This window comes from Crocodylus porosus, unplaced genomic scaffold (genome assembly GCF_001723895.1).
Source record: "Crocodylus porosus isolate Cpor-Errol unplaced genomic scaffold, CroPor_comp1, whole genome shotgun sequence".
Classification (NCBI taxonomy): domain Eukaryota; kingdom Metazoa; phylum Chordata; order Crocodylia; family Crocodylidae; genus Crocodylus; species Crocodylus porosus.
In genome coordinates, this window is record NW_017728909.1 from 21333077 (window position 1) to 21356365 (window position 23289).

Here is a 23289-nt window from a genome sequence, read left to right on the forward strand (position 1 = left end):
TGCCCTTCAGTGCGGGAGTAACCCCATCGAATCCTAACCGCGATTGCTTCTGCTGTCCGGCTGTGCCTGGTCTGCCTTGGTCACCTCCCTTCCCTGCTGGCAGTGTAATGTAGATGAAGCGCCTGCACCACCGCCTGTAGTTGAAGTCCAAGGCAGCATTTCAAGCTTGACCTTTATAGCTTTGGTCGGTTCGAAGGGCCCCTGCTGCTCTAGTCCTGGCCAGCTCCTTGTGCATTAGCACGTGTTAAGCCATGCAAGCGAGCCCCTCTGTCCACACAGCCGGGAGGCTGAGCCTAACAGACATAGCTTCAGGTGTGCACGGCGCTCATCCGCAGCGGTGCAGAGCACAGGATGGGAAAGCGGGGTAAACCCCTGCGCAGTTCCCCTCAGCAACTACCGGCCCCTCAGTGAGCCGGCCCGTGGACGTCTGCGCAGACGCCGCCTGAGCCGGCATCTGGCAGGATCTCTGCTGGGATTAGATGGGAGCTGAATTAGCATTAAGCCCCCCTGGTAGTGCTCATTTCTTTTAAAAGAAAAAAATCAAACACTGCTGGGCAAAGCCACAATCCTCTATCCCTCCTCAAGAGGTCTAAGTACCTGAGCGCTGTCTACACTAAGGCCCCCGCGGGCGTGCATCTGTTGGGCATCCCGGTCCCGGAAAATTCAGGTGGAAACACAGCCGGTGGCAAATGCAGAAGCAGGCTGAGGTTAGCGGCTCTTCCTCGGGCCAGATGCTCGGCCATGCACACGGGATGGGGTGGGGGGCGAGAAGATGGCTTTCCCAGCTCCCTGTGACCTGACTTGAACCGAATCTCAGCAGAGCGTGGAAGAGGTCTGTCACTGGTTTCCTTATTAGACCACCCAGCCATTGGGCTCGTCTGAACGGAAGGACCCCCGGGAAGACCTCACCTCCCTGGGCCCGGCTTCCTCCCCCCCTCCCTGCATGCTGGATCCTCCTCCGGGAAATCCTTTCCCCGGCCGCTCGGAAGACCAGCTCTAATTGAGTGGAAAATGACTGGTGCATTGCTTTGATATCCTCGGCGGATGCCTCCCTCGCGGGCCTGCGGCAGCGGTTATTAGCAGCCAGCTGTGAGGAGCCGCTGCGGCCTTGCCGTCCCGAACGACTGGCTGGAGGATGTTTGCAAACCCGACCCAGGAGCCGTCGGGGCTCTGAGCTGCCTGCTCCCCCTCTCCTGCCTGGAAACGGTCCTTTCCATTATGCCTTCTGCAAAGGTTAATACAGGTAGAGAGAAGAGCCGGGAGGAGGGCGACGTGGAAGTGCCACGTGCTGGCAACCCCAGCGCTGCTTGCCCCAGAGGGCTGGGCGTTTGGGACCAGGGGGTCTGGAAGCAGAAGGAGAAGGGGTTGGAGAAGCCTGGAGTGTGGACAGCTTTGCAAGTGGGGAGCGCAATGCAGAGCAGGGATGCAGACGAGGAGAGCACGAGATGAGGGTGGGAGCTATGCCTCCGGGCATAAGCTCTTCCAGGCTCTCTGGGTCTCAAGCAGGTGGTGCTGGCTGCTCTCAGAGGCCGGATACCGGGGTAGACGGACCTGGCTGTATCTGCATCCCCGTGGGACAGCTGGAGCGGAGTCCAAAGGGAAGAAATTCCCATTCCCCCCTGCCTGCTGAAGACCTGAATCAGCGGCTTCACGTTGCAGCCCGTAGCGTCCGGGCAGACTTTCCAAGCCGGGCGGCACGTGCGGGGAGTCCGCGTCGACCTTGACGGTGACTTGGCCTGGAGGAGAAGGGAGGAAACCCAAGAGCAGGCCAAGCATCGTGGTAGGAAGTCCCAGGGCTTTGCCTGGAGGACGTGGGATCCAGATAACCCCAGAGCTGTTCTCTGGCAGGTCACCCAAGGCTGCTGCTTTCTGACGATTGTTTCGGGGGGCCCGGCTGCAAAAGGCACGTAGCGCTCAGTGGCCACGGGACCCATCCTGAACACCATCCGGTGCTAATTAGACTCTTCTCATTACTGTTCGGCACCAGGGCATGGGTGGTCTGGCTTAGGGGTTACTGACCCAAAGCAGGACGTAGTCCAGGCCAGTTCCCTGAGGGGCTCAGGGGGTCTAGGATCACAACTGGATTTGGAAGCCGTAGCTCAAATCAGACAAGCGGGGCTCGGAGGCCAGCTTCGAACCAGAATCGCGAGCAGGGAAGAGGAATCAGGGGATGCCAAGAGTCAGAGCCAGGAGCCAAACCAGGCAGACGCTGCAATTTTTGCTTTTGCCCAGACAGGGAGACTGTGGGCTGCAGCGGATGGGACCTGCTGCCTGTGGCTTCAGGTGGTGGCTCTGGCAGGTGGCACTTGTTTGGGGGGTCACTTGCCCTGATCTCTTGGCTGAGTCCAGGGTTCGGGCCGGGCTTCATTCCCGTACGGCCCGGGCCATGGCTGGGATGGGAGGAAGCAGTACGCTTGCAGCAAGCGTTGTCCTGCGCGCATACCGGCAACTCCCGGGACCTCGGCCCAGCACCTCCGAGGGAGGTTTCAAAACCCCCGACACGGGAGCAGACGGGGGAAGGGGGCACCCAGCACAGCCCAGAAGCCTGGGTAAGCCCCGCATCGCTGCGCCTCGATCATCGCTGCCCGGTGTCTGTCCTGGCAGCCCCGCGCCTCCCTGGCGCTGAAGCCGGGCTCCCACCAGATGCCAGATGGTGTTTGCATTCTGCAAAGCAAATGAAAAGCAAACAGCCACCCCCCCACTGCCACCCCCAGATCCCACCTCAGTCCTAATGGGAGCCTTGGGCAGACTATCAAAAGAAGAGGCGCTCATTAAAAATGCAGCATCCTGATGGCACTAATTATTCTGCATATCAAAAGCGGCTGCCACTCTGTGATGCAACCTGCGGGAAGGGAAGCGAAGGGAAGGGAAGGCAATTGGGCCCGTTTGGACGGGGGCGCAGGGCTCCCCTAAGGTCTGGACTGGCGTTTCCAGGTACCCTCCATCCTGCTGGAGCTGGGGGCACTTGCGGGTCTGGAAATTGGGCAAGGAGGGAACGGTGGCAATGCATCCTGCCCCTGCTCCCCACAGTGGCAGATTTCCAAGCCCTGGGCAGGTGGATTGGGCCCAGGCTGTTGCCACATGGCCACCAGTATTGCCCTGTTGTGGCACGAGCAGACCTGGTACCACTCGTGCAATCCACAGGGCATAAAGCTGGGGCACCGCTGCCCTGGCAGGTCGGTCCTCTTTGAACTGCTTAGCTTAAGGTCCAAGATTTGCCTGGACATAGCAGGCGCAGGGAAGGCATGCCCCTTTCCAGAGCCATCAAGGCAGCGATGCCGCCTTGCATCCAGCCAGCGCTGACCCTTCCACGGGGCAGAGATGGGACTAAATGTCCAGTCCCTTCCAACCCTGTTGGTTGCAAAACCTCGGGTTTTTTTCCTGAGTGGCTTTCTGTTCAGCAGCTGACCGTGGCTGGCTGCTGCATTTCTGAGTTATGGGTGTGGGGCAGGCTGGGATGAGAGGGAGCAAGCTGAGCTGAAGTTTGCCTGAACAGAGCAGAAGCTTTCTGGCGGGGTGCGGGGGGAAGGATATTCGCACCATGCAGCAAGCTGGAAACGAGAGCATTTACTCAGAGGGTCATTTACTTGGCCTGTATAGTTTCCAGTGCTTCCTTCAGTGCTTCGGAGACTATCGAGCCAGTAACAATGGGCCTTGCTCTGTTTATAGGGGTAATTTATTTGCTACATTCTGCCTTTCTTTCTGCCTGGGAATTATCAGCAAACGGGCTTGGATTTGTGCTGAATGCCTCAGAAAAGTATTTGAAAGGGTCGATATGAACCGACCAGGCCGCTGCCTCTGCACCATTTGCAAGCTAATGGAGGCTTTTATGGCTTCAGCTGTTCCTCAGCAGTATTCGGGGCTCGCAAGGAGCTCCCGAAGTCACCTGGAACGGCTGCTGCTCCGTGGCTGGAGAAGAGAGATGGGGAAGAGATTTCAATACAACTGCCCAAGGTTTGCATGACTTGGTTGTTTTGCCAAGGAATGCACCAGCATGAGCTGTCCCAAGGCTTCCTGCAAAGAAACCTGCCGTTCAGACACATTTCTGCTGGAAAAGGATGAAAGCCAGTGGCGAATTCCCTCCCTGCGGGGCCCCGATCGATGGGAGAATGAAGCCTCGTGAATGCTTCCTCGTGGCAGGACTGATGTGAGCCGTGTTTCTTATCCACTGAGCCTCTGCTTACTCTTGAGGACCAGCCTCCAGTATTATTGCCACCACTTCCCAGAGACCCCAGTATTATTTCCTGCCATGGCACGGGGTCGGACTAGATGATCTACTCAGGTCCCTTCCGACCCTAGAAACTATGAAACCTCGCGGAGATGAGAGCTGCGTGCGTCCAGACTGAGAGAGGGACCCCGAAATAGGCCATGTGCACGGAGAGAGGGAAAGAGAGGGGAACATATAATCACAGACAATGAGGGTGGAAGGGACCTCAGGAGGGCACATCCAGTCCAGCCCCCTGCTCCAAGCAGGACCAGCCCCAGCTACATCCTCCCAGACAAGGCTTTGTCAAGACGGGACCTCAAAACCTCCAAGGATGGAGACTGCACCACCACTCTGGGGAGCCTGCGCCAGTGCTTCACCACCCTCCTCGTGACAGTCTTTTTCCTAATATCCAACCTCAACCTCCCTTGCTGCAACTTGAACCCATTGCTCCTTGTCCGGTCAAGATGAAATGACTTCCCCACGGTCATGGCTTGCCGAAGCCTTGTCTGGGATGGTGTAGTTGGGGCTGGCCCTGCTTTGAGCCGGGGGTTGGACTAGATGTGACCTCCGGAGCTCCCTTCAGCCCTCATTTTCTATGAAATTGCTTTTGCTCTGTTGGCTTGAGGGTGGTAAAAGTCGATGGATCCACAGTGCTTCCTCCTCAAGGTTGATGGTGCTGGATATTTTAGCTCATTGGTAATACTGATAGCATTAAAGCAATGTGGCAGCCGCGATGGTCCAGGAATTATGTGAGAGGCAAAGCAAATGACCTCCGGAGGTCCCTCCCAACCCTAATTTTCTGTGATTGTGTGCAGGAAGTGTGTAGCAGAGCTGGAAGCTGAATGCAAGTAGCTCCAATCCTTCTCACCACAAGCCTCCTCTCTGCAAACACGGTCGTCTTGGTGGTCAAAGCAGTGCAAATGCCGGTCGTTTCCATGAGTTGCAGCCCCATAAGGAAACCACTGGTTTCTGTGGCAATGCTTGCATTGCTTCTCCACACTCCAGCCTCAAGCGACGGGCGGGAGGTTCCCATATAAACCAAGCAATGGCCTGGTGCGGATCGCAGACCCCGCTATTGAATTGCTGCATCTTCGCCTGGTTGCTTGAAGCTTGTCTTCACTGCAGCATTAGTTTGAGCCTGGTCTCTCCCCAGCTCCTGTCCACATGCAAAAATCTCAAGCTAGAGGACGAGTGGGTGCTTTCAGCTCCGGCCAGCTGGCTGTCAGGGGCCCTGGGCTGCAGCGCGGATGCTGCCGATGCTCAAATTAACAAGGCAGCAGCTGGAACAGCAGCAGGTAATCCAATCAGGTCGCTAATCCCATCGCTGCTAATCCAATCGCTGAGCTAATCCAATCACTCTGTGCAGCCCTGGTGGGATCTGGAGGGAGGGTCCCTGCCCTAGGCAAGAGTGCGTGAAGCAGCCAACTATTGGGATGGGAAGAGGACCTTAAAACTGGCTGGTCCCTTTGGAGAGTTCATGGGGACTGTGTAGTGCATAAGACCCAGGGGGGAGAACCCATCCTCCGGCCCGTCATTGTCAGAGGACACGAAACCACGCAATAGAAACGTCCTATAAAAGACAATTCCCAATGGATTGCATGCTCTGATTTTAAAAGGTCTTAATCACAGGGAGATAATTCGACAGCTAGCAGACTGCCGGGGCCAACACTCATCCTCGAGTTTTCCCTTTCTTAGTGCATGTCGTCACGGGGGAGCTCTGCCTGTTATGAACCCCGGTAATTATACCAGTATACCCTCCACCCCGTGCACACACTTATTTTGGTAGAAAAGTGGCACTTGCTGAGACTAACTTAAACTCACCTTGTGCACCAGAAACTAAACCCAGCCCAGCCTGCAAGAGCGTGCATGCAGCAGTGACACCAGGTTAACAGCCTCCGTGTGAGCTTAACCCAGTGCAACGCCCTGTGCAGGCAAGGGCGGATGGTGAGTTGTGTGGCCCCGTGGAAGAGGGGCTCCTGTGGCCTTAAAACCTCCAACTCGGGGTAGAGAAGGTGGCTGAAACAGCCCTTGCTTTCCCTGCCATGTCTTACGAAAGCCTTGGAGGGGAAATAACTAACAGCTCCAGGGCTGAGAGCACCAATTACACGAGAGCCGCTGAGGATGCCTTTGCCGCGACAAGGCGCAGAGATTTCCGTGGGCTGGGAGCTGCAGCTGCTTTTTGCAGCTGGGAGATCCCCTCCGAGAAGCCTCCGCTGTCCCTGCGACCTTCCCCCCACCTCCATTTTGCACGAGACGATGCCTCAGTGCAAGCGGCCGGTCCATATGTGAGGGGCTCGTGACCAAGTCTCTGACAACATGGATGGATGTGTTCCACCCGGCGTTGCTGCTCATATGTGTGCTAGCGCCGGGGCTCTCGCTCCACCCACCGAGAGCCAAGTTCATCCCTGGTGCAGCCTTACTGCAGTCACGGGGCCACGTTCGAGGGCTCACGCATGCATCCCTCTGTCCACCCGGTGCCTGCGCACCTCCGTTTCAACCCCAGGATCTGAGCCTCTCCCCAGAGCAGCTGCAAAGCAGAGTGACTCCAGAGTTACAAAGGCGAGTAGGGCTTGTCTGCAGGGGTTACACCCACAGCAAGCTTGGCCCTGAGTGTTTTGGGCAGTAAAGGAGAAACACCTGCACGGGGCCTGGATTGAAGCTGGAGCGTTTGAAAGCTTCCCCCCGTCATAATATCTCACATTCACCCAGTCCAGCATCTTTCATCTCAGGGCTCCTCGCGGGCCTGATGTTAAGCTGGATTTGGGAATCATCTGCATTTGCTCAGATCAACAGGCTTTTTGTTTTGCAAACCAAATCCGCGAAGTCCGCAGAGCCAGCGCTGGATTTATGCTTTGCTGTATGTGTTTGGACTCAAAGGCCCTTTTAATGGAAGCCGAAGTCCACCCCAAGCCCTGGGTTTCAAAGTGAGCGGAGGAATTACACCAGCCATCTGGAGTAGCTCAGAGCTGCACAGACCCGACAAATCCTCCCCCTGCCATTTGCTGATAAAAGGCAAAGCCCCCAGAGGGAAAATCGTGCCGGGCTGGACCAGGCCTCCTGGCTGGATTGCTACCAAAGGGGGTGGCTGTGCCTGGAAAGTGACCCTGGAAAGCGGCTGCATTTGCACACGATGCTCCGGGGATGAAGCTGGGGAAGGAGAACTGTGCTGGCCAGAGAAGGAAAGCCCCGCATCGTGCCCGCCTGGGTATCAGGTGGCATGCTCCATGAATGCTGTGAAACCCTATCTCAACCCCCTACGAGGCCAGCCCTGAGCAGAGAGATGGGGAAGGGGGTGGTGGCCGGGCGGGGAACCGCCTGTGGTGCGTGTGCCTGTCTTCACGGACACCTTGTCCTCTCCTTTCCTGCAAAGCCACGAGTGCGCGACAGCCGGTGCGGTGCTTTTCTCCTCGAGCTGAGGGGGTCTGTGGCACTTCAGCAGGACTCTGCGTGCATCTCTGCCAGGCCCGTGCCCTGCATCTCCTTGTCTCGCACCACCCCTCCCTACCCCTTGGAGCTTGGCACCACCACTACTGCCGTCTCCCAGGATTCATGCCGAAGAAGTTGCACCAGCAGCATCCCCCTCTCTATTGTGCAGTTGCAGGTTTTGAGGCCCTGGAGGAGAAGGCAGTGAGATAGAGGTTGGGTATTTTTTAATTCCTGCATGCCAGTCCTGGGACAGAGGCAGTCACGAACAGCACATAGGCTGCCCCCTCTTTCAGGAATCTCAGCCCCAGCAAGTCTGCTGCCAGCAGCAAATGCCCTTGCTGCTGGCCACAGCTCCCTGGAAGAGAAACCGCATTGCAAACCTGGATGTCTGCCTTCCCAGCAAGTCCCTTGAAAGTCCTGTCATCCCTCAGCTTCATCTTCAGTCACACCCATGAGGTTGCTCTCTGATGCTGGGCTCTCCGGGAAACAGAGCAGTATTGAGGGGTTACGAAGGGAGAAGCCGGCGCTGTTCAAAGGCAGCTCAGAGCTGAGCTCCAGCATGGAGGGAGCCTCCTACCCCTGCCCGGCTCCACTCCCAGCCTCTCGCTCTACCTGCCCTTGCTTGCACGGAGCCGGGAAGCCTCTCCCCATGCTCACTTGCATGGACCTCCACGGGCTTCGAGACCAGAGAATTGCACACGCGTGGCTGTTCTCCTGCACCGCGAGGCCATCCTCCTCCGGACGGGCCGTGCCTATTGGCAAGGCTGCGCTGCGATCGGCAGGTGCCGAGATCCTGCTTCCAAATGAGCTGTCCGGCCTCTGAGCCTGGGAGCTGACAGCAAAACCCAAAGGGAGGGCCCAAGCTGGCGTGCAGACAGCAGCGCACATCTGCTCAGGACAGCCGCGCTGCGCCGCCTGGTTGTCCTCACCTGCCTGGTTCCCGGCACATCTGGCTTGGCAGCCCCCAGCCCGGCGTTCGCGCGAACACCCGGACCGAGCACATGGCGAGGTGCTGGCTTCTCCTCCCGGCCGCGCTTCTCCCTTGTTCAATAATTAACGCCCCACTCGTTACCGCCGATCCCTTCTGCACATGAAAAAGCAGCCGGGGTGGATGTGGCTGGCATGATAACGCTCTAGCCCCAGCCTTGGCCTTTTGAGGACCCGAGGGAAGCAGATTAGAAGATGCACAGTCCTCAGAGAGACCCGTCCCCACACCCCATCACCTTGCACAAGGAGCGAGGACTCACCCTGCTAGCGATCCAGATGAAGGGCCACCGCCGGTTGTTATCGATGCTTCAGTACAGCGACGGCCCCAGAGCATGCTGCGCGCAGAAGCTGGTTCATCCTCACCTCAGCTGCTTGCAAAGGAGAGGGGCAATTTATTCCTGCACCCTCAAATTAAAGCTGGAAAGGGAGATGCAGGGGAGGTGAGGAAAGGAGAGACGATGCTGTTGCCCTGGGAAGGGGAAGTGTCAACCACCAGCCTGCGTCCTAGTCTCAACCCTCCTTGAAGCCCATTCTGAAAGTGCTTTATCCCTATTGACTTAGTTTTTACTTGGGCCAAGCACCCGCTGAGGTCAGGTCTTGTCAATGCACTAGGGAAGCTTTGGCCCCCGTGACCCAAGTCTGGACTGAAACATGGGCACGGTGATTTCCTTCATGCCCAGACGTCAGCTGGGCCGGTTGTTCGCAGCCGGAGAAGGGCTGAGATCCACCCCCGGCATTGCACCTCAAACACCAAACAGCCGTGAAGTACGTGTGCCCGACAGACCCCAGATGGCTTTGAACTGCAGCACAGCATCGAAAGGAGGCCTGTCTCTGCCTGCCCACCTCGCTCTGTGCTCAGATTTGAAGTCTCTCTGTCTCTTTTCACCGTAGTATCTGGTGGACTTCTAATCAGTTCAGGAAATAGCATCAGCTATTCCATGTCTTTGCTCCAGGCCTCATAAAACAGATGGTAATACACCCACAAAGGGCGGGGGGGATGCTAGCAGCTCTCCTGATGTGCTGCAGAATTCGCCCGTGTTTTCTGAGAGGCAAAACCGACCAGGGAGGCTGGTTTCTGCTGGGCAGGGCTGCAAGGTGCTGGCTCTGTCCACGCTGGACCTGAGGCAGTGCAAAAGAGCTGGGCAATGGCCAGGTTTTGCAATGACCTTTCTGTCTTGTTCCAGTAAAGCCCGACCCTCCAGAGAACGTGGTGGCCAAGCCAGTGCCCTACAGCCCGCGGCGGCTGGAGGTGAGGTGGAATAACCCGTCCTCGTGGCCTGATCCAGAGTCCTTCCCGCTCAAGTTCTTCCTGCGGTATCGGCCCCTCATCCTCGACCAGTGGCAGCACGTGAGTGATGTCTCGGTTCCCTTCCCTCGGGGGGCCGGAGGGTGCTGGTGTCGGGGAGGTCTGGGCCATCGGTCCTGCCTGACCTGCCGTGAAGCCGGCGGAGCTGGGACTCTCATGAAGGACCTGCAAAGGGACTGCCAGAGTAACGTTCATTAGTGGCAGAGTAACGTTCGTTAAGGCCAGAGTAAAATTCATAGCTGCCAAAGTGCTGGTAACCCACCTGCGCAGACACGGGCGCTTGATTCCTTCCTTTATGCCCGGTGGAGCGAACTGACACAAAAGCACCGTCCCTCTCTCCCTCCACGTCGCGTCCGACGTCCTCACTGGCTGCATTTGACACGGGCCCCAAGCTCTCTTCTCCGGGCATATATTCCCCATAAAACTTGCCGATGAGATGTAAATGGCAGGGGGGGTATAAATGCCACCGCATTTCAACGGGCTTCACCGCGACGCCTTTTGAGCCGGCAGTCACAGCCCGTGGCTGTGGCTTGCGCTGCAGTCGGGAACGTGGTCCTTGCCATCATGGGGTCGTCTGTTCACTTTATATTTTTGCTTTGTTTCGAAAGAGAAAAAGGTGTCGGTGATGTTCTTGGCAGTGCTGAGGGGCTTTGCTAGCTGTGAGGGAGATAAAGCATGGGCCTTCTTCCATGCTGCGAGAGGTGAATTTGAGTTTTTCTGGCCCATTCAGCCCCCATCTTTGCCGGTGCTGGCTATCAGAAGGCCACTTACAGCGACTCGAGTGATGCTCCCCGATGCGGAAATTCGCCCCGTGGGAAGTAGCCTGAGTGGATTTGTGCAGAGCTCACGGTTCTCTAATCTTCTTGACCGTTCATTCGGTTTCAAATGGAAAATTTCGGTTTGTCTTGTCAAAAACAGCACACGTGTTGGCTTCTGCTCGGAGAGGGGGACTTTTTCTGCTTTCCTTCTTTGCCTTTTATTTTTTCCAGTAGAAACCAGGGAGGAATGGGAAGTGGGAGGGGAGCCAGCAAATGAAACCCAGAAATTGAAACCGATTTTTATTTTTGCCTTTGCTTTTGAAAGTGTTTTCATAGAAACAAAGATAAAAATTTCCTCTTGGCTGTGCTCTCAAGAAATTTGGGTCCATGCATGTGTAGCAAACCAGCTTTGCTTTGCTTTCCAAAACCCCTTTTTGGGGGAAAACATTATTGGATTTTAACCACCCCTGTCCTGTGGGTTCATGTGGGGAATTGCCTAGGTGACAAGCTCATCTTTCATCGGCACTGGTTTGGGATGGGATGGATGTGCTGCCTGGGGGCACTTGTACACTCCATGCCATTTAGTCCTAATTAACTTAAAGATGATTAAAGAAGAGTCCAGCTGGCTACTAGTCCCCAACTCTGTCTGTCTTGTCTCTATGGACAAGTAGCCCTCACCGAGTCCAGGTGTTTGGGTGCTTGTGCCCTATGCACCCAAAGTAAAGGAGAGTGAGCAGTTTTGCAGCCTTCTGGAGTCCGTTCAATGCAGTCCCTAGATTTGGGCAATGCATGGAGAGAAGGTGGGTGCTCCAGGGGCTGAGGCATTTTCTGGGACTTAGGAGACCTGCGTGTGAGGCTTCCTCTGTGGCTTTCTTGGGCCGGCCACTTCTTTTCCCTGCCTCTCAGCTCCCCAGCTGTACACAGCTGGAGGCGCGCTGCAAGGAGGGTGCATGGAAAATGTGGAGTTGCTGAGATACTGTCCCACGAAAGAGCTACGGTTATTTAGCCTGGAGAAGGGAAGACTGAGGGTAGATGTGGTCACCATCTGCAAATCCCTTGAGGGCGATGACAGGAGGACGGCGATGGGCTTTTCTCTGTGGCTGCAGGGGACAGGACTAGGAGCAATGACCTCAAGCTGCAGCACGGGGAATTTAGGTTAGAGATTAGGAGGAACTCTTGATTCTGAGGGTGACCAAGCCTTGAAACAGGCACCGAGAGCAGTTGTGGACTCTCCATCCTTGGACGTTTTCAGATGCAGGCTGGACAGACCCGTGCCTGGGATGCTTTGGTCAGGGCTGATCCTGCCTTGAGCAGGAGGCTGGATCAGATATGCCCTTGTGAGGTCCCTTCTGGCCCAGCTTTCCTAAGAGTCCTATTGGCAATGTATTCACACCTCAAAGAAACTTCTCCATACAGAGGATGGGAACTTGCCATGCCACAACCCCACAAAGCTGGGAGTCCTGGACACTATCCTAAGGGGTGGGAAGAGGTGGGTTTAAACCCACTCTACCTCTCCAGCAGAGTAAGGCATTGACTTTGGGTGCCCCACATGGGCCTAAATCATTGGGGGAAAGCTTTTGTTGCTACCACTGCAACTGCTTGTCATTTTTTGGGCTTTCAGTGTGAGCACCTGAAAATCCAGAGTCCAGGGTCGAATGCCATGTCCTGTGCAGCCGAAAACAACATGTTTCTGCTTTGCACTTTGGCAAGGGAAAAACAGTGATAAAATGATCTCAGATTGATCCCACCTGAATTTTCTTTTTTCAACTTTATTGTGGTTTGCTGCCAAATGCAAAACCATGGGATTCAGAGAGCCCTGGAGGCAGCATCGTTGCATCCTGGAGTGGATTCTGCATGGCGTGTTGCCATTACGGGAGCATGATGCCACTTGGAGGGGCTTGGCATTGCTCTTTGAAACCCCAGGTCTTCAGATCATAGGACAGGGGGAACGTCAGGCTGGAAGGGACCTGACAAGGTCATGTCTAGTCCTGGCAGGATCATTCCTGACCAAACCATCCCATCCGTGTGTCTTTCCAACCTACTTCTGAATGTTTCCAAGCATGGAGGTGCTGATCCAGACCCACCGCGTTGTGGGCACGTTCTCTCCATCACATAAGTGGCCTGGCAGGTCCCGGCTTCCTGAAGAGGCTGCTTCTCCCATGTCACGTGGCGTGGGGCAGGCTGGATGTAGTGCACGTGTGTGGCACCATTGCACGCTGCCCCCCTTCCACGCCCAGCACTCACTAGCTCTCTGGGCATCAGTACAGGGGCAGCTGGTGAGGTGATGTCTTTCTTAGGCACTGCTTGCTCATATAAAGTGACTCCCCTGGTCTCTGGCATTCGTGGCATCGTGAAACGGGGTGCTTGGGAGTCATATGCTTGATGGCTGGCAGCCCAGATTTGCAGGATAAGGTGCAGCAGGCTGGGGACTGGGCTGTGTGCACAGCCAAGGGGATGGCAGATAGTCTGGTTTGTGCATCACTTGCAGTTATTCAGCAGGGAAATTATTTGCGGTCGCTAATGCAATTCTTGCTTTCAGGGCAGGCAGAGATAGAGCCGCAGGACCCCTTTCCCCATCCACACAGGCTGGGTGCTGTGTTATGGGGGTTGTTTCAGGACCAGGCTGGAGCCATTGGGACAGCTTTGCTGCCAAATGCATTTGTCCCTGAAGTCTCCCCCCAGAGTGGCAGAGGCCTGGCTGGGCTCCACATCCTTCTCCCTCTTCAGGCTGTGATGAGCTCATCCCCATTAACTGCTGTCTAATGCTGGATGTTTCATTGCCCTTAAAGCATCCTTAGCCACTGAATGATTGAGGTAGAGGCCTTTCCTTGTTCTCAGTCTGCGTGCCGTCATGGGGCGGGGGTTCATTGTCAAAGGTGCAGCGTGGAAATGGTTAACGATCCCTGTTTGCTGCCACCACGGTGCCCTGCAAAAGCCTCTGCCCAGAACATGCCCTTGCCTGACTTTCTGACTTCCCCGCTGCCGTAGCCTGGTCTAAGGGGTGCTTGGGATGCATAAGTGGTCTGGCAAGACCCAGCTTCCTGAAGAGGCTGCTTCGGCCACACCACGTGGCATGGGGCAGGCTGGATGCAATGCACTTACGTGGCACCATTGCATGCTACCCTCTTCATTGCCCAGCATGCAAATGCCATTGCTCAGAAGCAGTCTGGGCATCAGTACAGGGGCGGCTGGAGACTCGTAGAGTCAGCATAGGGTCCTAGAGCCAAAGGGAGCTGCAGAGGTCACGTCTAGTCCAGCCCTGGCCTCAGGCAGGATCAGCCCTGTCCAAACCAGCCCAGACACATCCAGGATCTAAAGTCTTTGCAGAATGACTCTCAGCACTGACACAGCACCAGGCATCACCCGCAGCCCTGCCCCAGGTAAAGCAGGGCGACCACGGCTGCCGATGTCCTGCTGCTGCAAAGGGGTTCATATACTCTCAAGAGACCCCAGGCAGGGCCGTGCCCCTGCTGCAGAGAAAGGCAAAAGCCCCAGTCTGGACCAGTCTGACCAGGGAGGAAAATCCCTTCCTGCCCCCAGTGCAGTGTTGATCTGACCCTGAGCACGGGGGCAAGACCCTCCAGCCAGGACCTCTCATGTTGGTGCCAGCAGGAGCATTGGCACAGCCCAGCCCCATCCCCAGCCTGGGCTGCAGCACCCAGCGCCTCTGGGGGAGGCTTCAAACCCCCCGACACATGGCTCAGAAAGGGGAGAAGGGGGCAACCAGCCTGGGGAACCCCCATCGCAGAGCACCGACATCGCTGCACCCGCATCATCCCGCCCAACCTCTCCTTGACCCCTCCAGTGATGGAGAGTCCCCGCTTCCCTGGGTGCCTATTCCCCTGCCTCCTTGCTGCGACAGGGAAGAAGTGTTTCCTGAGATCCAACCTCAACCAAACAACACCACTGCCATGCCCCAGCCGTCCCTCCACCCCCATGATCTTTCCCCACGTCTCACTCCCCGCTGCTCAGCAGCCGGCCTAGCAGAGTGAGCGCTGGTAGGATCAGGTGCATGGCGAGCTGTGGAGGGCAGGGGCATCTCACTCAATCGCTGCCGGCGTTCAGGAGTCGAGTCACACCAGGCCTTGGCACCGGGGTGGGACGAGGCCGTCGGCCGCAGTGCTGGACTTGGGGTCTCCTCGGGGTCTCAGAGAGCAATTAGGATGATGCCCGCCCCGGGAGCCCCACAAAGGGCCGGCTAGGAAGAGTCCTCACCCCAGCCGTGCCCCAGGCAGCTGAGACCTAGGCTCCGGTCTTCTCTGGCAACTGCCTCCAGGCAGGACCTGGGGGTCTCTGCTGCACCTCTGCCAAAGCGTGCACTTGCACACATGCACGCCGGGATCCGGGCCACGCCGTGGCACCTCAGAGGGAGCTGGATGCGGCTCTTTCCCGTCGGGCAAAGCCAGCAGAGCTGGGCTGCCAGCTGCCGGCCTCTCCCTTCACCGCGCCCTGCACGGCTCGTCCCCGGAGCAGGCGAGGCTCCTCCTTTGCTGGAAGAGAAGCCGGCACGCTCGGGTGCCAGGACAGCGCGATGGGATATTTGTAGCCTAAACAGGTTTTTTATCCTCGGCTTTTGGCAGAATCTCACGTTCTGTCTCCTAAATAGAAAACATTAAATATTTAGGGCGTCCTTTCTTTTCCTCCTGCTTTTAAGTTGGTAATTCAAGCCAGATTAGCATGGTTTCCTCTTCTGTTTTATGGCCCCGGCCTGGCCCCAAGTGAGCGCTTCTAATGCGCTCAGATGTTCTTCTAATGGATTACCTAGGCTGGAACTGGATACTCTTTCCTAATGGATTGCTAATAGCCTGTTTCTGGTTTTACAGGCTCCTCCAGCTAACTCACAACAGCAGCAGCGCTCCCCACGCTCACACATCCCATCTCCCGGCAAGCACACATGGAGGCGATCACACGTCTCTGCAGACATGCACACGCACAGGTATACGGTTGGCTTGCCACCACACGCGTGTGCGAGAGAGCAGGCACCCCCTGCCACTGCACGTGTCCGCCTCTTGACCACACTGAAGGGCTGGGTATGTTTCTATGCCGTGCCCAGGGACGGGGCGTGGTGGCCATGTTACAGCCATACACCCTCGGTGAGAGTCCACGTCCCCGGGGCGTAGAGACGCTGGCAGGTCCCTGCGGGCATGAAGCAGAGGCAGGCCCCGCAGTGCAGCTATTGAACCTATATTAGCCAGTCGCCTCTCCGCTATGGCAGCTCTGGGGCATTGTCCCTGCCCTCAGTCCTCTCACTTTTGCCTTGAAGGGAGCTCCTGGGGTTTTGCATCTTGCAGGTGGGTGTGAGTTTGAGGGTCCCCTGGGTCACTGGTTGCTCAGGGCACTGGACTCACTGGCCCCAAAGTGCCTTCCAGTCTCTCCTGTGATGCTGTTCACATGCTTTGAGTGCCCAGCTGGATCAGACCCTTAGACAGGGCACCATGTCACTGTCCAGGACCTTACTATAGTGTCCAGAAGCCCCTTCCCCTGCAGCTCGAGTCAATGGGGAAGCTTTACAGCGGATACCCAAGCACTTTGGGTGCAGCTTGGTAGAGAGCTGTGGCACGTGAGCCTGCACACATCTGTGCACACGTGCATGCACAAACACACGTGTCAGTGAGGGACAAGGAGATACCCCTTCTTGAGCCACATCTGGCCCAGACACTGTTGCTGCAGAGAGGTGCCTTTCCCCAAGGGCTGTTGGAAGGGGATTGAGTCACTCATCGGTGTCACGCGGCAAGCCAGGACCTGCAATCTGGAGGTGGATGGAAAAGGCCCCGAAAATGTGACAACCAATCCTTCGGGGAAGGAGGAGACACCATTTGCCCTCTGGCTTTGGAGGGGCACCCGCTCAAGCTTTCCCCCATCACCTGGAGAGCTGGAAAGATTCCTCCTTGTAAACGGGAAGCGGAGACCCTCAGCTCCTCGCATGGCCCTCCAAAAACCACCGACGGTGACAGGGCTTGCTCTGTACCCGCGAGAGCTGGCTGCACCGGGGCAGAGTCGGGGACGATGCTGCGGGTATCGCACACTGGTCTTCAGCCTTCTTGGACCCCTCTCCATCACACCTGCAAACTGAGCGGCATCCCCTTTCAAGCGCGTGAGAAATCGGCCCGGTTCACCCATCCCCGCCCAGCTCTCGGACAGCCAGTCCGACCCCGCAGTCAGGACCGTGCATGCCGACAAGGGGGCGGCGGGTTGTCAAATGCAGTCACACAAGTCGCTGTCTGAACTGGGTCTTTCTCTGAGCTGGGGAGGGGGACAGGGATCAGCGCTTAATCCGTCCTGTTGGCTGTCACTCTTTTTTCCCATTGCAATCGGTCTGTGCTGCAACGGTAGCGGTTGCAAAGCGACTCCCATCCCTCCACCCTCTCAGCGTGAGCCTAGCCAGGGTTGCCTGGGTGTGTTGGCACGATAGCTCTGGAGAGCCCTTGAGCATCAACAAAAAAAGATAAGCCCAGCAGCAGGCCTGTATGACAGCAGCATCCTCCCGCTGCTGGAGACAGGCCCCTGACACAGGTGATAAGCGCTTAAGTGGAAAAGGTGCTAAAGAGGGGACATGAGAGCACTTCTTCAAATACCTGAACAGCTGCCAGAAAGAGGAAGGGAAGCAGCTTTTATCTCTCGCTGCAAAGAACAGAACGGAGCAGCGGCTGGAAGCTGCTGCAAAGCAGGCGCAGGTTTGGGTATCAGGAAACACTTCTTCACCGTCAGAGCAGAGAGGCAGCAGGATAGATGCCGGGGGGGGGCTCTCCATCACTGGAGGTGTCAAGGAGAGGGTGGACAAACACTGGGGGGGGTGATCTAGGGGCAGCCATGCCTGTGCTCTGCTATGGGGGTTTCCCAGGTTCCTGGCCTGTGCTGGTGCCCCCTCTCCCTCTTTCTGCTCCATGTCTCAGGGGGTTTGAAGCCTCCCCCAGAGGCGCTGGGTGCTGCAGCCCAGGCTGGGGATGGGGCTGGGCTGGGCCAATGCGCCCGCTGGGTCCTGGCTGGAGGGGCTTGTTGGTCAGATCGACACTGCACAGGGGCAGGAAGGGATTTCCTCCCTGGTCAGACTGGTCTGGACTGGGGGTTTTGCCTTCCTCTGCAGTGGGGGCACGGCCCTCTTTGAAGCATTGCAGCAGCTGGATGTTGGCTGCCGCAGTCCCCCTGCTTTCCCTGGGGCAGGGCTGGGGGTGATGCCTGGGGCTGTGGCCAGGCTCTCTGTCATTTTTTACGACGATCTGGGCATAGATATGTCCGGGCTGGTTTGCACAAGACTGATCCTGCCTCAGGCAGGGATCTCTGCAGCTCCCTGCCAGCCCCACTGCTCTGGGATGTCTGTAATGTCTATACTAAGCCTCCTTCCACTCAGAGGATGAAACAGGACTTGCGGCAGGGTCTGATGCACTTGGCATAGAGCAGGACTGAGAACCGGGACCGGGGGGAAGAATCTCACCCAGGGCTGATGCCACGGGAGGGGCAGCTTACAGCGGCTGGCCTTGGCATACATGTTGGGGACACTGAAGGGCAATCACCGCTGCGGACATAAGGATACATGTTGAAGGTGGCTGAAGATTGATGGCCGCTGCTGGCTCTAGGATGCTTGTTGGGAGCACTGGGGGGCATGGAGCTGCATACTGGGATTGCTGGGATGCCTTGGCCATGTCTGGTATAAGGACGGGGGACAGTCCCCGGGGCAGGCATACAGGCTGCTCACTGAGGCTGGTAGGGAGTGATGGCTGGTCCTGACATAGGTATATCTGTCGAGATACACGCCATCCCTCACTCATCGCACCCAAATCTTTCGACCTTTGATTCCCAGCCTTGTCATTCCAACAAAGCATGGTCACCCAGGCCTAGGACATGTCAGCAAGCAATGGGGGAGCTGGGCCTGGGGGCGTTAAGATCAGAGCATCTCCATTTGCTGCAGCCATCTCCAGGTTGGATCAGGCCTGAGCAACACGCATACACACACATGCACGCACAGACACACTCCTGATTGCATGAGCATGCACCAGTGTGCACGCCTGCAGTCACATGTCCCTGCCCAGACCGCCATGCCCACATACCTGCTCCCATGCGTCACCACACACGTGCACATGTGCTGGAACACCGACCGGCACGTGCACACAAGCAGTCAAGTGCTCCCCTCACTGCTATGCTGCTTGCAAAACTAGCCTCCCCCACTGCTTAAGGACACACCTGGCTTTATTTGGGGGAGTTTTCCCACCAACAGACAGCGGCATCTGGATCACGTGAGAGAAATTGCCCCCTTTTTGCAGGGTTTGCTTGCTAGAAGAGCCTGGCTGTCTACCCTCCTGGCTCCACCAGGGTACATTCGAGGGCTGCTTGGTGCAGGCTGCCGGGGTCTGTGTGTTTCGGACGGCCGACACCAGCAAACCGCCTCCCAGATTGTGGACGCGATGCAGAAAGAACCACTCAGATTCGTGTTTGGTGGTGCAAGCTCAGGAGTTTATTGCCACTTGGATGAGTGGATGTGTTCAACCATCAGCCCAATGCACCACACAAGCCCGTGCCCAGCAGCCAGGGGACACGTGAGCTACGATCCCTGATGCCGCTGCAAAAAACAGGTCTCATGGCTCCGATATTTATAGCCTAAGTGCCCTAGTCTCATGGCAATTTTTATCTACCCTCCATCGAGATGCCCCTTTGTACTTGTCCCTCTTGCCAAGTTCGCACCCGGCACCTTCAGTCCTTTTTATCCCGGCTTCTTCCTTTCCATTACTCCTCGGGCTATTCAGCAGCTGCTTCTGCTGCTCCCTACTTTGAATCAGCTTCTTCACTCAGGACTGCGCTTTTGTCTTCTCTGTTTCTTATCAGGTCGTTCAGGGCTCGTGAGGCCGGCTCAGAGCCTTAGCTTAAAATAGCTATGGGTTAACATAACTGGGACTCCTACAACCCCATCTCCCCATTCGCTGCCCAAAACTCCCTCCGTCGCTGCCAAGGGGTCGCCTGCGGCCACAGCAGTGGGGGCCCTAGTGTAGCAAACACACCCGCAGCCTTTGAAAGGCAAGCCCATGTCTTTTCATAGGGAAGTCATAGTGGAAGGGAGCTGCAGAGGTTGCATCAAGTCCAAACCCTGCCTGAGGCAGAGTCAGTCATGTCCGAAATAGCCCAGACAAACCACCATCTCATCTCTGCATATGACTACCCTCAACCCTGACACAACACCAGACATCACACCCAAACCTGCTGCAGGGAAAGAGGGGGGACCGCGGCAGCCAGCAACGTAAAAGGTTGTTAATATACACTCAAAAGATCCCAGGCAGAGGCCATGTCCCCACTGCAGGGGAAGGCAAACCCCCTGGTCTGGACCAATGTGAGTGGGGGGAAAATCCCTTCCTACCCCCGAAGCAGCATCGATCTGACCCTGAGCGCAGGGGTGAGACCCTCCAGCCAGGGCCCTCAGGGTTGGTGCCAGCAGGAGCACTGGCCCAGCCCAGCCCCAGCCCCAGCCTGGGCTGCAGCAGCCTCTAAAACCCCCTGACACATGGAGCTGAAAAGGCAGAGGGAGGGAGAAACCAGCACAGCCCAGAAACCTGGAAACTCTCCGTAGCAGAGCATGGGCATCGCTGCACCTACATCACCCCTGCCCGGGGCTGCCCAGCTTCTCCCAATGACAGAGGTGACTAGGCCTCCCCCGATCCGGGTTCAATGTGATGACAATCTTGTGGTGCCCAGGTTCTTAGCTGGACTAAGGCTCAGATTTGGACTGGAAGAAGTGCAAATCTCATGAGGTTCAAGAAGGACAAGTGCAAAGTCCTGCACTGGGGAGGGAGCAATCCCCTGCACTGGTGCAGGCTGGCGGGGACCAGCTAAGCAGCAGCTCTGCAGAAAAGGACCTGGGGGGACAGGGGACAAGAAGCTGAACAGGAGCCAGCAGTGAGCCCTTGGTGCCAAGAAGGTTACTGGCATCCTGGGCTGCATCGGTAGGAGCGTCGCCAGCAGACCAAGGGCAGTGATTCCTCCCTCTACGCGGCACTGGGGAGGCCTGTGTCCAGTTGTGGGCCCCCCACCTCAGAAAGGATGTGGACACATTGGAGAGAGTCCAGTGGAGGGCAAGCAAAATGGTTGTGGGGCTGGGAGGCAGGACTGGTGAAAAAAGGCTTGAGGGAACTGGTCTGATTTAGTCTGGAGAAGACAATACTGGGAGGGGATTGAACAGCAGCCTTCACCTCCCTGCCTGGGGGCTGCAAAGAGGACGGAGCTGGACTGTGCTCAATGGGGGCAGACGACAGGACAAGGAGCAGTGGGCTCAAGCTGCAGCAAGGGAAGTTGAGGTTGGCTATTAGGAAAAAAATTGTCACGAGGAGGGTGCTGAAGCACTGGCGCAGGCTCCCCAGAGCGGTGGTGCAGTCTCCATCCCTGGAGGCTTTGAAGCCCCGGCAAAGCCCTGGCTGGGAGGATGTAGCTGGGGCTGGTCCTGCTTGGAGCAGGGCGCTGGACTGGATGACTCCTGAGGTCGCTTCAGTACTCATTGTCTGTGATTCTCTGATCTATTTGGCACCGAGTCTGATCTGTGCAGCGCCGGCCACGTCACTGCCCCATGTTACTCCTTGCCCCCAGTGCAGCAGCTGTGGTTGACCGGGCGCACATCACTGCCCTTCAATGGCGAGGGGAGGCGTGCAGATAATTGATTTTTCACTTCGCTGGCTAAGCCCAAGCGCGGCAGAAAAATCCCCTTTCAGGCTGAGCAGAAGGCTTCGCTGTGTTTTGGAGCGTGGAGGTGGGGGGTTGCATTTTGATTTCATGACCTTTAGGCAAATCTGGGCTTGAGACGGCATTGGGAAACCAAAGAAGGCTTTGTTTGGCCTCGTTCTTTTGGGTCTTGTCCGGCTGAGCTGCTTTGCTGTGGCTGCATCTTACCCCAGGCTGCGTTTCTTGGGGAATAAACTGTTTGGGCCAAACATGTCAGGCACCTGCACCAGCAAGTATTGACCTTGGCTGTGCCCTTGAGCGTCTCCAGCCTGATGAGATGTTCTGAAAACAGAGGCCAGGCACGGTGTGAGCATCATGTACCTCTGGGGTGCCCAAATACTCAGGCTTTCCAGGAACATCCATGGGGCCGGACGCAGAACCTGACCCAATGCTCTCGTATCTGCTGTGCAAAGGTGTCCGGATCTGGTTAGTCACGGGAGAGAAGGGCCCAGCAGGGACATGGGGCATATGCAGTGGCTGTCACTCCCTCCAGGGCTAACCAGGCAGGGAATAAGGCTGGAGCACAGCAGAGACCTGCCAACCCAGTGGACCTGGGAGACCCACGTCCTTCCTGGCTCCCGTGGCTTCTTACTGGTGCCCACAGCTCTGCCACACCAAGACGCTTGGCACGGAGAACAGCTGCAATTGTGGGTAGCTGAGAAGCATCCCTCAGCATGAGGCAATGTCCAAAAGAAGGGAGAGGCTGGAAACAGGGCAGGAAAGGCTCCTCTGAGCACGAGGCTCCCAGGGGAACCTCATTGGCATGAACCCTGTTGCTTTCAGATAAAAAAAGCCAGGAAAATGAGTGGTTCTGCAATGGCATTTTCCCTTTGGGCCCCTCCAGATGTGCAGGTAAAAGCGTGATGGGATCTGATGCATGAGGCACATAAGCATCTGGGAGCCCCCTCAGTTGCAGCAGCCCGGGGGCACGGATCAGCTGTGGGCTCATGCACCCCTGCTCCGCTGGCTGATGAAGCTCCCAGCCATAGGGCAGACCCAGCCCCACATTGAATTGAAGGTGTGATGTATTTTTTCACTGATGCAGTATTGGCGTATTGTCTCAGCCCTCTTAAGGCGATGTCATGGCCACCGTGAAGAGCTTAAAGGCTACCAGGTAGCATTGTAATGGACACAAGTGATAGAAGGGTGTGATAGAAACAGCCACAAAGTTATTCCATGTTTTTTGTGGAATAATGTGGCTTGTTCCCTGTTTTTTCATGCCATTCACCGATTGAACTTGTAGCCAAGTTACAACTTAAGACATGATTCGCTGGTTAATCACACCGTAAGTGTAATGCATGGCCGGGACCTTTGCTTTAGAAATACCAGGATCACTGGCTCAGGTGTGGGAGGTTGCAGCGGTTGCTGGGGGACCCGTATATCCATACATGTACCCTGCGTGGGCACGTGCACTCATGGCAGGGAGTGCTGCACTTTGAACACACCTCTGCAATGTCAGCGGAGCTGTTGCTTCACTGAATAGGTGTCCTCAGAGCCAAAGACCCTGAACCAGGCATTATCTGGGCAAGGACCTGCACCTCTTCACCTTACCCTCCTGCTAGCCAACACCAACCCAGACACAGTGGGGCTCACTGACACGTGGTGGGACCCAACGCAGACTGGGTGTTGAATATCGAGGGCTACGGGCTGTGCAGGAGGGACAGGATGGGGAGGAAAGGGTGGGGTGGTGGGCTCTGCACTGAGGAGGAATACACATCCCCACCAGGTAGCACAGGGTCAGAGGGGGCACACGGAAGTGCTCTGGGTCCGAATGCAAGCAGGTTGCGGGGAAAGAGACTTAACGGTGGGGGTCTACTACAGACCCCCCAACCACGGGGAAGAGCTCGACCAGGAGTTCTCACGTCAGCTCACGGAGGTCGTTAGGTCCAAGGACGTGGTCATCGTGGGGG

At 56.7% G+C, this 23289-nt stretch overlaps 1 protein-coding gene across 1 annotated transcript in view; it reads left to right on the plus strand.

Annotated features, from left to right (window-relative positions):
* CNTFR (ciliary neurotrophic factor receptor) overlaps positions 1 to 23289 on the plus strand; it is a 260349-nt gene that overhangs the window by 226114 nt on the left and 10946 nt on the right. Inside the window, exon 7 of the mRNA XM_019531876.1 lies at positions 9805 to 9968. Within this exon, the coding sequence (XP_019387421.1) occupies positions 9805 to 9968 (164 nt within the window). The remainder of the gene's footprint in view (positions 1 to 9804; positions 9969 to 23289) is intronic.